Below are 13,348 nucleotides of genomic sequence, written 5' to 3' on the forward strand. Positions count from 1 at the left end.
CATATACTGCCATCTCTCGACACAAGTTTAAAACTTTTGAACCTCAGTTTTGACAATTTGGCCCATATTGTTAGCTTGATACATACATACAATCACGCCTGTATCAGAGGGTAGGCAGAGCACATGAAACTACTAAAGCTTCAGGGCCACTCTTGGCAAAAAAGGGGTTAAAAGAAAACGAAACTGTGGCATGTTAGCTTGATATGTGTTAAAATGTCAAATATTAATATTAGCGCCATCTAGCTGAGCGCTCCCCAAAGGTGTAACGGCATCTAGGCCACCGTAACTTTTTCTCTAGGGCTTTGAGGTACGTTTTTTTCTAAGACTTTATCCGTCTATACGGAGTTACATATGTCTTTGATCCAGAATGAGGCTCCATCAAGCCCCGATGAATGTATTAATACAGATTAATGATTCTCAATAATTTTTAGACGTTATTTAACTAATTTTCGTTTGCCTTATTTCACAAATAGGAAATACATATAATAGTTAATTCTTTAACATAAGTAATTTTAATGTAATATCTGTACATCTAAAATAAATAAGCTATTTTATAAAAGAACAGCATATCCTAATGCCTAAAACACAAATTAAAATATTATGTAAATGCCCACGACACCAACATGTTAACCTCGACATTTAACACTATAACATCGGAAAATAATTTTCTTTTAAAAATGCCATGACCGTGGCAAGCGGAAGGCCTGACGGTATGCAGTTAACGCAGCCTAAGAGTTCTTTTTATATTTAATTTTAATTTTAAATTTTGGAATAAAAATCATACAAAGTAATTGGGTCGGTCATCGTTGTAACTTACTCATGTAACGAACGTGTAGGGTGGCAACGCACATGTGACACCGTTTGAGTTGCAGGCGTCCATAGGTTACGGTAACCGCTTTACATCAGGCGGGCCGTATGCTTGTTTTTTTTTTTATATACGAGTATACTACGTCGGTGGCAAACAAGCATACGGCCCGCCTGATGTAAAGCGGTCACCGTAACCTATGGACGCTACAACTCAAACATCAGTGTCACATGCGCGTTGCCACCCCATTAGAAACTTGTACATTCCCTTTTGTTGTGTTAAGTACACAGCAAAAAGGAGTGTATTCATATTCATATTCATTTATTCATAAAATTAACAATTTTACATGTCAAAGTTAAAGTTAAATTATCATAATTAGGGTACAATACAATATTACATTTTAAAAATAGAAAATACTCTCAAATAAATTCAATAATTAATTTAAAAAAAAGAAATAGATGTTGAACAATAATTACAAAAAATAATAATAATAGTATGTGATCGTATTGAACATTAAATTGCATTATTATTATAATATTCTGAGATGTCATAAAAAGCATTAATAGTCAGCTATTTCCTTAATTTACTATAGAATGTGGCTTCATTTTTAATATTTTTTATGTTGTCGGGTAGTTTATTATAGATACCTGGTCCCGCAATGAGAACCGTTTTATTCGATTTCGCGAGTCGACAACATGCTGAGTGTAAGATGTTTTGATGTTTTTGTGTGATACGTGAACTTTTAAATGTCTTTATTGGAAATAGTTCAATGTTACTTCTAATATATTTAATCATGTGATACAAGTATTGAGATGTCAGTGTCATTATATTGCTGTCAATGAACAGTTGCCTAGCCGGGGTCCCGTGTGGCACGTTGGATATAATTCGCACCGCACGTTTTTGCAAAATGAATACGCGCTGCCATTCAGCAGCCGTGCCCCAGAATTCCAAACCGAAGCACATCACCGAATGGAACAGCGAGAAGTAGCTTGACCTAAGTTGTTGGTGTGGCAGGATACGTGCCAACCTACTTAACGCATAACATGCGCCAGACAATTTACCACACAAGACATCGATGTGTACGTTCCATTTCAAGGCGGCGTCCAACGTCACTCCTAGAAATTTGGTACTAGTTACCTGCGGAAGCATGGCACCGTCTACGTTAACACTAAGGGGACGCGGGGGCCTGCCCCCTAGGCTTATATGCATCACTTGTGTTTTGTGTAGATTTAAAACTAAACCATTAGCGGAAAACCAATTTTGTAGCTTGAATATTTCCGACACTATAATGTTTTCGAGTGCCGGAATTGTATCAGCGGTTATGATGTCGCAGACATCATCAGCGAAGATGTACATTTCTCCATTCACGACCTTTGGTAAATCATTTACCTGGATCAGAAAGCACAAATTCGCTAACGAAGACCCCTGTGGCACGCCAATATCAATATCTCCGCTATCGGATTTCGTTCGGCCGTTATCAATAGCAACGCATTGGCGCCGCTGCCTTAGGAAGTCCATAGTGTATAAGCTTGTTTGCCACCGACCGGTTGAACAATAAAGATCTATCTATCTATCTATATGATGTAGCATCCCGTCTTCAGACTGTCTCGGGTCTAGGACTAGGGTAGGAAGGAAGTTATTTTGAGTCTGGAGGTCACGTCAAGAAGTCACTTAACGTGGCCCAACCCTGGGTGTAAGAGACTGGATTTTCATTAGACAGAAACCTTTGCTGCACGCCTTTAGGCCACTAGCACCAGGACAAGGAATGCAGCTCTATGCAGATTTGAAGAGTGTCTCATAGAACGTTCCCTCAATGCTGAGGATCATGACATCATGTCATACAGTACAGGAGATACTAGAAGGATCTCTAACCGTCAGTGATCCAAACCCGAGTTTTACTGACTGGATTGTTATTGGACAAAATCCATCATTCGCACCTAAGCCACCTTTGCTGCACGCCTTTAGGCCACTAGCACCAGGACAAGGAATGCAGTTCTGTGCAAATTTGAAGATTGTCTCCCTAGTACACGGAGTTGCATCCTGATTTCAAAATTTTTGGAGTCCTCCTACTCTTTTTCCGTCACTGCTTCAATGCTGAGGATCATGAAATCATGTCATACAGGAGGTACTAGAAGGATCTCCAACCGTAATTGATCTGGAAGGTACGAGGAGGATAAAAAAGAAACTATTTTAAGTCTTCGTACCTTAGCCATCTCAGCAGCACGCCCTTAGGCCACTGGCTCCAGGATAAAGAGTGCCTTTCCGTGTGGATCTGGAGATTGTAAGCCAGAAGGAAGCTGGACATGACGAAGAAGGTGTGGGTGACCAGGCTGCCGTTGAAGAGTATTTGCTTGAACGGGTCTTCGTATGACTGGGGGAGGAAATCATATTCAGTTTAGATGGCTTTCGAATATATACAATCCAATTTCCCATAGCTACTAAGAATTTTAGATTTTTTACTTCTTGAATCTAGACTTATATATTGACCGGGAATAGACCGTGATTACCTTTTTGATTTTTGTCGAGCTCCCGATATTTCGACGCAGTCAATATGTCTAATGAAAATTTATAACCGTGAATCATTCAAAAGTCTTATTCTTGAATCTAGTAAATATTATAATGTTAAAAGAAGATTCAACTATGCATCAAAAACTTGTTGCTATGGTTATTAATCGTTCCTGTAATATGGTCCTTTGAACCGGATATAACCCTTTACATAAAAGTATAAATAAGTATAAGCTGTAATGTTGTAAAATTTTCTTTGAATTATCAAATTTTACAACATTACAACATTTTACAACATAAATAAATTTGTATATCTACGGTGTTATTGGTGATTACGTACCTTTTCAATGTAAAGTGGGTTGTCCACGTAGGAATAAGACATGATTAACACGCTGTGAGAGAAAAACACGCAGGCTATCGTCATGGTTCTGAAAACAGCAAAATGGAAAATTAGACAAAGCAAAGGTATGTCAAAGCGGACCCCAGGCTCCCATGAGCCGTGGCAAATGCCGGGATAACGCAAGGAGAATGATGAGACAAAACATAGTATGTTTGACATCGTAAGTAGGTATATAGTGGATCAAAATATGAATTTGTCCAAAATGCTAAGCTTCTCTTAGCTCAAACAGGTTGTCTCTTCATGTAGAAATGTTCGTTAGCTCGTCGAGTGGACGTCATCCGGAAAATTGCGGGTCATGACTAGATCAGATAAGCTCAGGACCGGGACAAGTGGCGTACCAGAAGACAGGCCTATACTCAGCAGTAAAGTAGTGATGATAGATAACAGAAAATACTTAATTTAAATGCACTTACTGGCATATTTAAGGCAAGTTTTCTCCACATTCCGAATTCCACTGTAAATCTAGGTTTTACCTACCTCAAGCCATTGAAGAGTTTGAGCCGATTGAGCCTGAGGTCCAGCCCTACGCCTCCTGGCGCTGTCAGCTTCTGCCAGTTCCAACGGATTGAGAACGCCAGCAGATATGGATTTCCTACTGTGGATCTAGGTTACCCACCTCAAGCCATTAAAGAGTTTGAGCCGGATCAGCCTGGGGTCTGGCTCTACACCACCTAGCGCCGTCAGCTTCCTCCAGTACCGGCGTATTGTGAACGCCAGCAGACACGGATTCCTACTGTGGATCTAGGTTACCCACCTCAAGCCATTGAAGAGTTTGAGCCGGTTCAGCCTGGGGTCCGGCCCCACGCCTCCTGGCGCCGTTAGCTTCCGCCAGTTCCGACGGATTGAGAACGCCAGAAGATACGGATTCCCTGGAAATACCCAACAATAACCACTGTTAATAAGCATATTGGAGGTCATAAAATTACGGTAAATTAGATAGGTGCCAAAGTACTAAAAATCTTATAGAAATACTAGCATTTGCCCGCGGCTTCGCTCGCGTTAAATTCGAAAATTGCGAATGCTCTGTTCAAACTGTCTGTCACCCGGGTCACCCAACATTTAGAAAGAGACAAAATGTAGCCTATGTTAGTCCCCTCAACAATCTCAACTTAAAAATCACGTCAATATCAATACATCGCCCCATTTTGCCGTGAACGACGGACAAACAAACAGACACACTTTCCATTTATAATATTAAGTATGGGTTACCCCCACTTAATATCCACCAAGGACCTTTACTATAGATAGTAATTATCGAGTTATATGGTAGGTATTGTTATTGTAGTCAGACTATTAAATCATAAAATAATCTTTAATAATTCACCCTTGCAGCCAATACTTATGTAATTATTTTAGAATTATAATATCATTACCTACTAGACAGGACCTACGAGTCAAGCGCGATTAAGATTTACAACTTACAAGTCGCTTCTGATTAATCTTACTCGTTTAATACCTAAATCTGATTGAAAATAACCACAATGCAAGATTTAAATTTTGAAAAAAAAAAACCCCGACATAGTAAACTGATTTCCATCAAACTTGGCTAAGAACACTCCCGACTAATTCAGATTTCAGACAAAAATACGAAATCTAAATTAGTTCATCCGTTCGAAAGCTACGATACCACAGACAGACACACAGACAGACGGACACGTCAAACTTATAACCCGTCCGTTTTTGCGTCAGGGGTTTTATGAAAAGAACAGGAAGACTGCAGGAATTTAATTTCAATTACCATTTTAAACATACCGTTAAATTTGTGGAATAAGTACAGTACTTTTTTATCAGGAACAAGAACATGAACAAAATCTTGCGCTAGTATTTGCTTTATCCCGTCTTATCTTTTTTTATAGCCTATATCGTCTTCTACTGCTAAGCAAAGGCCTCCCCGTGTTTTCCGCCAGTTCAGGTCTTTCCATCCATCCCATCTTATTTTAAATATCTGTATAAATTTGTTTATTCAACTCCTGTCCCCATATGAGTGCATTGAATGCGACTTTCTCTTCATATCTGCTGCCAACAGTGTTCGCGCATAACTGCTCCGACGTGACTGTTGTACTAACATTTTGTTTAGGCGCCAAACTTCGTGGTGGGTCACTTAAATATCCATTTCATAATCTTCAACGCGTGAACAGATTTAGGTTCTAATCTTAATGTAACTTAGGTAAGTATTTTCCTGACTGAACCGTTTTTAGGACATTTGAAAAATGAAATGTTTTAGCATTTAAAATCGCGTCACACTATTACTGCTACTCAAAGTTGAAACACAGTAACTCTATAACTTTATATGCATCCCATACAAAAGTAACATTTTCAGATTCAGATTCAGATTCAGAATTATTTGTTAGGTATCCAAGACACTAAGATTAGTGTGCACGTAGCACAAACATATAGGTACTTTTTCGGAAATACAAATATTTATAATCAGAATAATAAACCAACCAATGATGTTAATACCAAATCTGTAATTTTTAACCCCCGACGCAAAAACGAAGGGGTGTTATAAGTTTGACGTGTCTGTCTGTCTGTCCGTCTGTCTGTCTGTCTATCTGTCTGTCTGTCTGTCTGTCTGTCTGTCTGTGTGTGTGTCTGTCTGTGGCATCGTAGCTCCCGAACGGATGAACCGATTTAGAATTAGTTTTTTTTGTCTGAAAGCTGAGTTAGTCGGGAGTGTTCTTTGCCATGTTTCATGAAAATCGGTCCACAATGTCGCGGTCGGGGGTTTTTTCAAAATTTTAATTTTGTGGTTATGTTATGAGAATTTGTAAGAAGGAGTGTAGTATGGAAAGAGGGCGTAAAAATATGCAAACATTTACCTTTGCCATCTATTTCACATAAGTAGACATCGTAGAGGCTTCCAGCAACATTGCACACAATTAACAGTAGATACACCGCCGCAACCACATAATCACTCGCATCTAGCGTCTCCTTATCCCCTTCCCGGTTACAATACTGTATTCTATCCACTGTGGCGTGTAGTTTATATTCCCTCCATATGGATTCGTTGAGGCATGCCTCAAGGGTCACCTCTAGGTCCGCTGTTTCATTCAGTCTTCGATTGTGGATGAAATCTTTACAGGTCTTTGTGACACACACTCCTCTGTGTATCTGTGTGTGATTGAAGTGTTTTATTGTGTGTTCTGAATAACCCTGAAATTAAAAGGAAAACTTACTTAGATTTTATATATTTTATCTGTCTGCATTAGTAATTTAATGATTATTTTTATTATGATACACAAGCAATCAAAAGTTAAGTACAACGTAGAACATTAATTGATTCTTCATTCAATCGGTATGTTGACTATGAATCATGGGCATCAAATTACTTGTAACTTCTACATATGTATACATGACAACTGCTAATCTATTAAGGGAAGTGCCTTGATCAGATTCTCGTAATATAATAAGTAATATACTGGCAACATAGTTGGTCATATTGCAGTTCAAATTCAGAAATAGAAAAAAATGCTTCTACGTTATGACCCATACATACAAATACATACTAACAGGACAAGTTAAGTAAAAGCTTTTGAAAATTAGAGTTCTGGACTTCACACGTTAAACCGTATATGAATTGGATATGCCGGCTAGCATCGCTGGCATATCAAATTTTTGATATGTATTTAAATTCAAACCACGATTGTCGAGTGTATATGATACCATCCCTTAAATTAAATATAGTGTATATAATAAATGCTTGGCTAGGAGATACATAATACTAGGTAATAATAATAAACAAACAGATTATGAAGAAAATGAAGGTTATTAAGTTACACTCGTAAACTAAAACAATAAAAGCCAGGCAATTAAAGATCATGACTATAAAAATAAATATTGTTAAGTAACATAACATTTACAATTAATAAAGTGTCTAAGCCAACTTTGCAGCCTGATCTTTAAAGCTATTTCGTTCCTCAAAGAGCCATAGGCACTGGTCCCTGCTCACCGCTGGGCAAGTAACTATAAACATCGCCGTGTCTCTTTTATTTACACGGGAGTGATTATCTTTTGTTCGTTTTTAACTATAGCCGATAGCTCATAGCTTACTAGCTCGCGGTGGGACCAGTGCCTTAGAGGCTATCGAGAGCAGGGCCGGATTAAGGGTAGAGCGAGTGGAGCGGCCGCTCTAGGCGCCACACGGTAAGGGGGCGCCAAAATCGAGAATGTGGAAAAATCCATACAAAAATTATACGTTGCGTGGGCGCGCACATATCACAAAATGGCGAGAAGAGTCTGGAATGAATCCAGCTATTGAAAATCTAGAATTGTAATTCAGATTAAATGGAAAGTTGCACCACATTCCCAACATATACCAACACTCAGGTTGCCGTAAATGGAGGATTCTCCCTTGACGAACCACATTGAACGTTGTGCGGCCGAACGACAAAGTTACGTCGCTATCCAAATGCAAAAATATGAGTCTATCCGTTAGTCCAAAGCGGAGTTCCTCATAAAGCCAAAGGCGCAAAACATCTCAGAGAGGCGCAACTTTGTGTGTCACAGGAGAAGATAAGCGAACTTCAACGCACGAAGATCCCGAAGGGCACTTAGTGGCAAAATACCGAAATGGGCATCCCGACAGTGAAGATCGAGTCCGCAGTTAATCTCTTAATTAACTCTTAGTATCATAAAAATAATAGTATTAGTCGGAAACATAGGCGCCCTGTGAAGTCAAAATACCCCAAAATATGCCAAAGACAAAAATTCGCGCTCACTATTTATATCAGTTCTCTTTTAGTTACTTAGGAAAAATTCCGCGCTCGCGTTTTCATTCCGAGTCTGCTTTCCTGACTTGGCCACTATACCTAGTACTCCATTTTGTTTGTTATTTTATGTAGGTACGTGATATCCACGTTCAGCCCCACGTAACTATACTAGGGTGTGACTGAGAAAGTTCAAACCTTTGTCCCTTTCGTATGATGAAATCCATAAATTCTGTATTATAAATATTACGGCATTACCTACTTACTATGAAAAAAATTTCGTGCTCGCTACGCTCGCGCCCTTTTTCTTGCGTAGTAAAACTTCTTGTCAAGGGCGCCGAAACTCAAACTCGCTCTACCCTGATCGGCGGCACGGGTCGGCGCTGATCGAGAGGATATCATTTCTCAAATATAAGTAATATTGAACTTTGTCGATTGACTGTAAATTTGTAAATACACATGTTAATGAACTTTTCCAAAGCTTTTTATGACTTTGGCCATGTCGAGTAACGTATTTTAAAATGTTATAAAGTCAGATCCTCTCTGCATAACCTAAACACAAAATCAAAATAAATAAAAAACCGACATAGTGGACCGATTTTCATGAAACATGGCTAAGAACACTCCTGACTAACTCAGCTTTCAAACACAAAAAACTAAATCTAAATTGGTTCATCCGTTCGGGAGCTACAATGCCACAGACAGTCACACACACACAGACAGACAGACTCGTCAAACTTATAACACCCCGTCGTTTTTGCGTCGGGGGTTAAAAACATAAAATATCATTAAAATTGCAAGTTACATGCACGCAAGTTGGTTTTCGCATGTCAGCGTCATTATTTGGAATTCATCACCACTTGAGGGTTTCCAGAACGATTCTAAGTAATTATAGTAATTAAAACATATTTATGTCAATTACATACAACAACGACATATACATAATATACGATTATGATATACACCGTGGGCTGCAGTACCCCGAACGATTTAACCACATATTCCTGAGGTGATAAAGAAGCAAATTTTGGTCAATGTCCACAAAAAAAAAGTCATTCAGGAGTCTGTCACGTTACTTTAGTCACACCTCGGACACTGGCGATCAAATATACGAAAGAGGCGCGTTCCTAGCACACAGTCTAAGCTCGTGTGGGTGAACGCGTACTATGCTTGTATGAGTGAAATATGACAGGTCGACTGTTCGCGTTTTGACGGGCGGTAACTGTGAGGTAACCGAGAGGGGGTGGGCAGCACTTTCAGCGGGGAGCGGGACTAGCCATACTGTACGATATTACTCTTTATTATACTGTGCTTTAGCTACAATTTGTTTGTTCCAATAAATATCGATGTAAGTGCAACAGGGAACAAAACAAATAGGTAACTATAGGTAAGTGAGCGATTTTCTAGCTAATGCTATATATTTGACTAGAACGTGTAAAATCAGATTCATTATTTACTCATTTATGATAAACATACAAGTCTGTACTTATGTTAAGTACTACAAAAAAAGATAATGAAAGGCTAAGGGGAAAGCTAAATCAATAATTGGTTAATGTTTGAAACTGGTTTTGACACGACTTTTGAATATTTTTGATGGGATAGGAGGCAAACGAGCAGACGGGTCGCCTGATAGTAAGCGATCACTACCGTCCATGGACACCCGAAACACTAAAAGTGTTGGAGGTGCGTTGCCGGCATTAATATGGGTGTACGCTCTTTTAGACTGGAATCACCTTTAAGAGCTTACATCTCTGCTAAAAGCATGGACAAAGAGATACATATATAGTTAATGAACACGTTTTATTTTCCAAAGTTGGAATCAAACCCGTCCTTTATTTATCCATACTTACTAATATTAAAACCGGCCAAGAGCGTGTCGGGCCACGCTCAGTGTAGGGTTCCGTAGTTTTCCGTATTTTTCTCAAAAACTACTGGACCTATCAAGTTCAAAACAATTTTATACTACGTCGGTGGCAAACAAGCATACGGCCCGCCTGATGTAAAGCGGTCACCGTAACCTATGGACGCCTGCAACTCAAACAGTGTCACAAGCGCGTTGCCACCCTATTAGAAACTACAACAACCAACAACAATACACATAACAACAATAATAATATTAACAATTTTCCTAGAAAGACTTTATAAAGTTCTACTTTTGTCATTTTTTTCTAATTTTTTAAACATGGTTCAAAAGTTAGAGGGGGGGGGGGGCGGTTGGGCGCACTTTTTTTTCCTTCAGGAGCGATTATTTCCGAAAACATTAATATTATTCATTTTTAAATACCTATCCATTAATATAATTATATTGGTACCAAATTTCAGCTTTCTAGTGCTAACGGTTACTGAGATTATCCGCGGACGGACGGACGGACAGACAGACATGGCGAAACTATAAGGGTTCCTAGTTGACTACGGAACCCTAATAAATGGGAAAGTGTGTGTGTCTGTTTGTTTGTCCGTCTTTCACGGCAGAACAGAGCGACGAATTGTTGTGATTTTGTAAGTGGAGATAGTTGAAGGAGTGGAGAATGACATAGACTACTTTTTGTATCTTTATAAACCCCCACTTCCCTAAAACGGGGGGTGTAAATTTTTATGGAGCATTCTGCAATATTCAAATTCAAGGGGAGCGAAGCCACGGGCAAAAGCTAGTATTGATATATAGAATCTGACGTAGATGGTCGAGCGGACTAGGCATCTGTCCGGTAAACAGGATGGGGTCGATTCCATCTTTGGATTCTCTGGCCTTGATGATTTTTTTATTTTTTCTATGCCGTTTATTTTGGTGATATATGGTTAAACTTCGCATAATAGTTAGCTACTTGGAAATAATATTTATTTATGCGTGCTCATTCCTAAAATAAGGACCAAGTGGCGAGCAAAAGCTAATTGACAATAATTAGGCTTCTTCTTCTCGTGTCGATGGTTTCTTTTCTTTTTAACACGCTTTTATTAGGTCGTCGTGTATGTAACTATGTATGTAATGGAATCTAAGGAAGCTAATTTAACCATCTTCCAGGAGTCGTAGCCTAATGAAAATTGGCAGCTATATGTAGTTCCGATGACAATACAATAATATGGTACTGTTGAGCTGATCTGATGATGGAGTCGGAAGATATGAACTGGAACTACATGATGGAACATCGTATCATAGCCGTTTTTGGGTTTCTTAGAAAAGTCTTGTAATGAACTTTGACTACAATTAGGTTTCAAGGTCTGATGATGAAGCCGAAAGATATGAACTGGAACTACATGATGGAACATCGTATCATAGCTGTTTTTGGGTTTCTTAGAAAAGTCTTGTATTGAACTTTGACTACGATTAGGTTTCAAGGTCTGATGATGGAGCCGGAAGATATGAACTGGAACTACATGATGGAACATCGTATCATAACTGTTTTTAGGGCTTCTTAGGAAAGTCTTGTAATGAACTTTGACTACAATTAGGTTTCAAGGTCTGATGATGGAGCCGGAAGATATGAGCTGGAACTACATGATGGAACATCGTATCATAGCTGTTTTTGGGCTTCTTAGAAAAGTCTTGTAATGAACTTTGACTACGATTAGTTTTCAAGGTCTGATGATGGAGCCGGAAGATATGAACTGGAACTACATGATGGAACATCGTATCATATCTGTTTTTGGGCTTCTTAGAAAAGTCTTGTAATGAACTTTGACTACGATTAGGTTTCAAGGTCTGATGATGGAGCCGGAAGATATGAACTGGAACTACATGATGGAACATCGTATCATATCTATTTTTGGGCTTCTTAGAAAAGTCTTGTAATGAACTATGACTACGATTAGGTTTCAAGGCCTGATGATGGCGCCGGAAGATAAGAACAGAAAAAAAGGGGGGGGGGCTCGAGGGGGGAAGCATGAAAGAAAGACCAACGTAGTATTTAAAATAAGTTGGGTTAGCGTTTTCTTGTGACCTTTAAGAGCAAACAAAGGGAGGCTCGGGGGCCGAAGCCCCCCGCATAAAAGAAAGATTAACGTAGTATTTAAAATAAGTTGGGTTAGGGTTTTCTTGTTACCCTTAAGAGTAACGAAAAGGGGGGCTCGGGGGGCGAAGCCCCCCGCATAAAAGAAAGATTAACGTAGTATTTAAATAAGTTGGGTTAGCGTTTTCTTGTGACCTTTCAGAGCAAACAAAGGGAGGCTCGGGGGCGAAGCCCCCCGCATAAAAGAAAGATAAACGTTGTATTTAAAATAAGTTGGGTTAGGGTTTCCTTGTTACCCTCAAGAGTAACGAAAAGGGGGCTCGGGGGCGGAGCCCCCGCATAAAAGAAAGATTAACGTAGTATTTAAAATAAGTTGGGTTAGCGTTTTCTTGTAACCTTTAAGAGCAAACAAAGGGGGCTCGGGGGCGAAGCCCCCGCATGAAAGAAAGATCAACGTAGTATTTAAGATAAGTTAGGTTAGCGTTTTCTTGTGACCTTTAAGAGCAAACAAAGAAGGGGCTCGGGGGCGAAGCCCCCGCATGAAAGAAAGATCAACGTAGTATTTAAGATAAGTTGGGTTAGCGTTTTCTTGTGACCTTTAAGAGCAAACAAAGGGGGGCTCGGGGGGCGAAGCCCCCCGCATGAAAGAAAGATCAACGTAGTATTTAAAATAAGTTGGGTTAGCGTTTTCTTGTGACCTTTAAGAGCAAACAAAGGGGGCTCGGGGGCGAAGCCCCCGCATAAAAGAAAGATAAACGTTGTATTTAAAATAAGTTGGGTTAGGGTTTTCTTGTTACCCTTAAGAGTAACGAAAAGGGGGGCTCGGGGGGCGAAGCCCCCGCACAAAAGTAAGATTAACGTAGTATTTAAAATAAGTTGGGTTAGCGTTTTCTTGTGACCTTTCAGAGCAAACAAAGGGGAGCTCGGGGGGCGAAGCCCCCCGCATAAAAGAAAGATCAACGTTGTATTTAAAATAAGTTGGGTTAAG

General features: G+C 39.4%; 1 protein-coding gene across 1 annotated transcript in view; it reads right to left on the reverse strand.

Moving 5' to 3' along the window:
* The window catches only part of LOC125234782 (nose resistant to fluoxetine protein 6-like), a 79,077-nt gene that overhangs the window by 49,610 nt on the left and 16,119 nt on the right, over nt 1–13,348 (reverse strand). Inside the window, exons 3-6 of the mRNA XM_048141179.1 lie at nt 6,530–6,863; nt 4,465–4,579; nt 3,651–3,738; nt 3,010–3,176 (exon numbers count right to left, since the gene is read on the reverse strand). Coding sequence (XP_047997136.1) covers nt 3,010–3,176; nt 3,651–3,738; nt 4,465–4,579; nt 6,530–6,863 — 704 coding nt within the window. The remainder of the gene's footprint in view (nt 1–3,009; nt 3,177–3,650; nt 3,739–4,464; nt 4,580–6,529; nt 6,864–13,348) is intronic.

Source organism: Leguminivora glycinivorella, chromosome 16 (assembly GCF_023078275.1).
Source record: "Leguminivora glycinivorella isolate SPB_JAAS2020 chromosome 16, LegGlyc_1.1, whole genome shotgun sequence".
Lineage (NCBI taxonomy): Eukaryota > Metazoa > Arthropoda > Insecta > Lepidoptera > Tortricidae > Leguminivora > Leguminivora glycinivorella.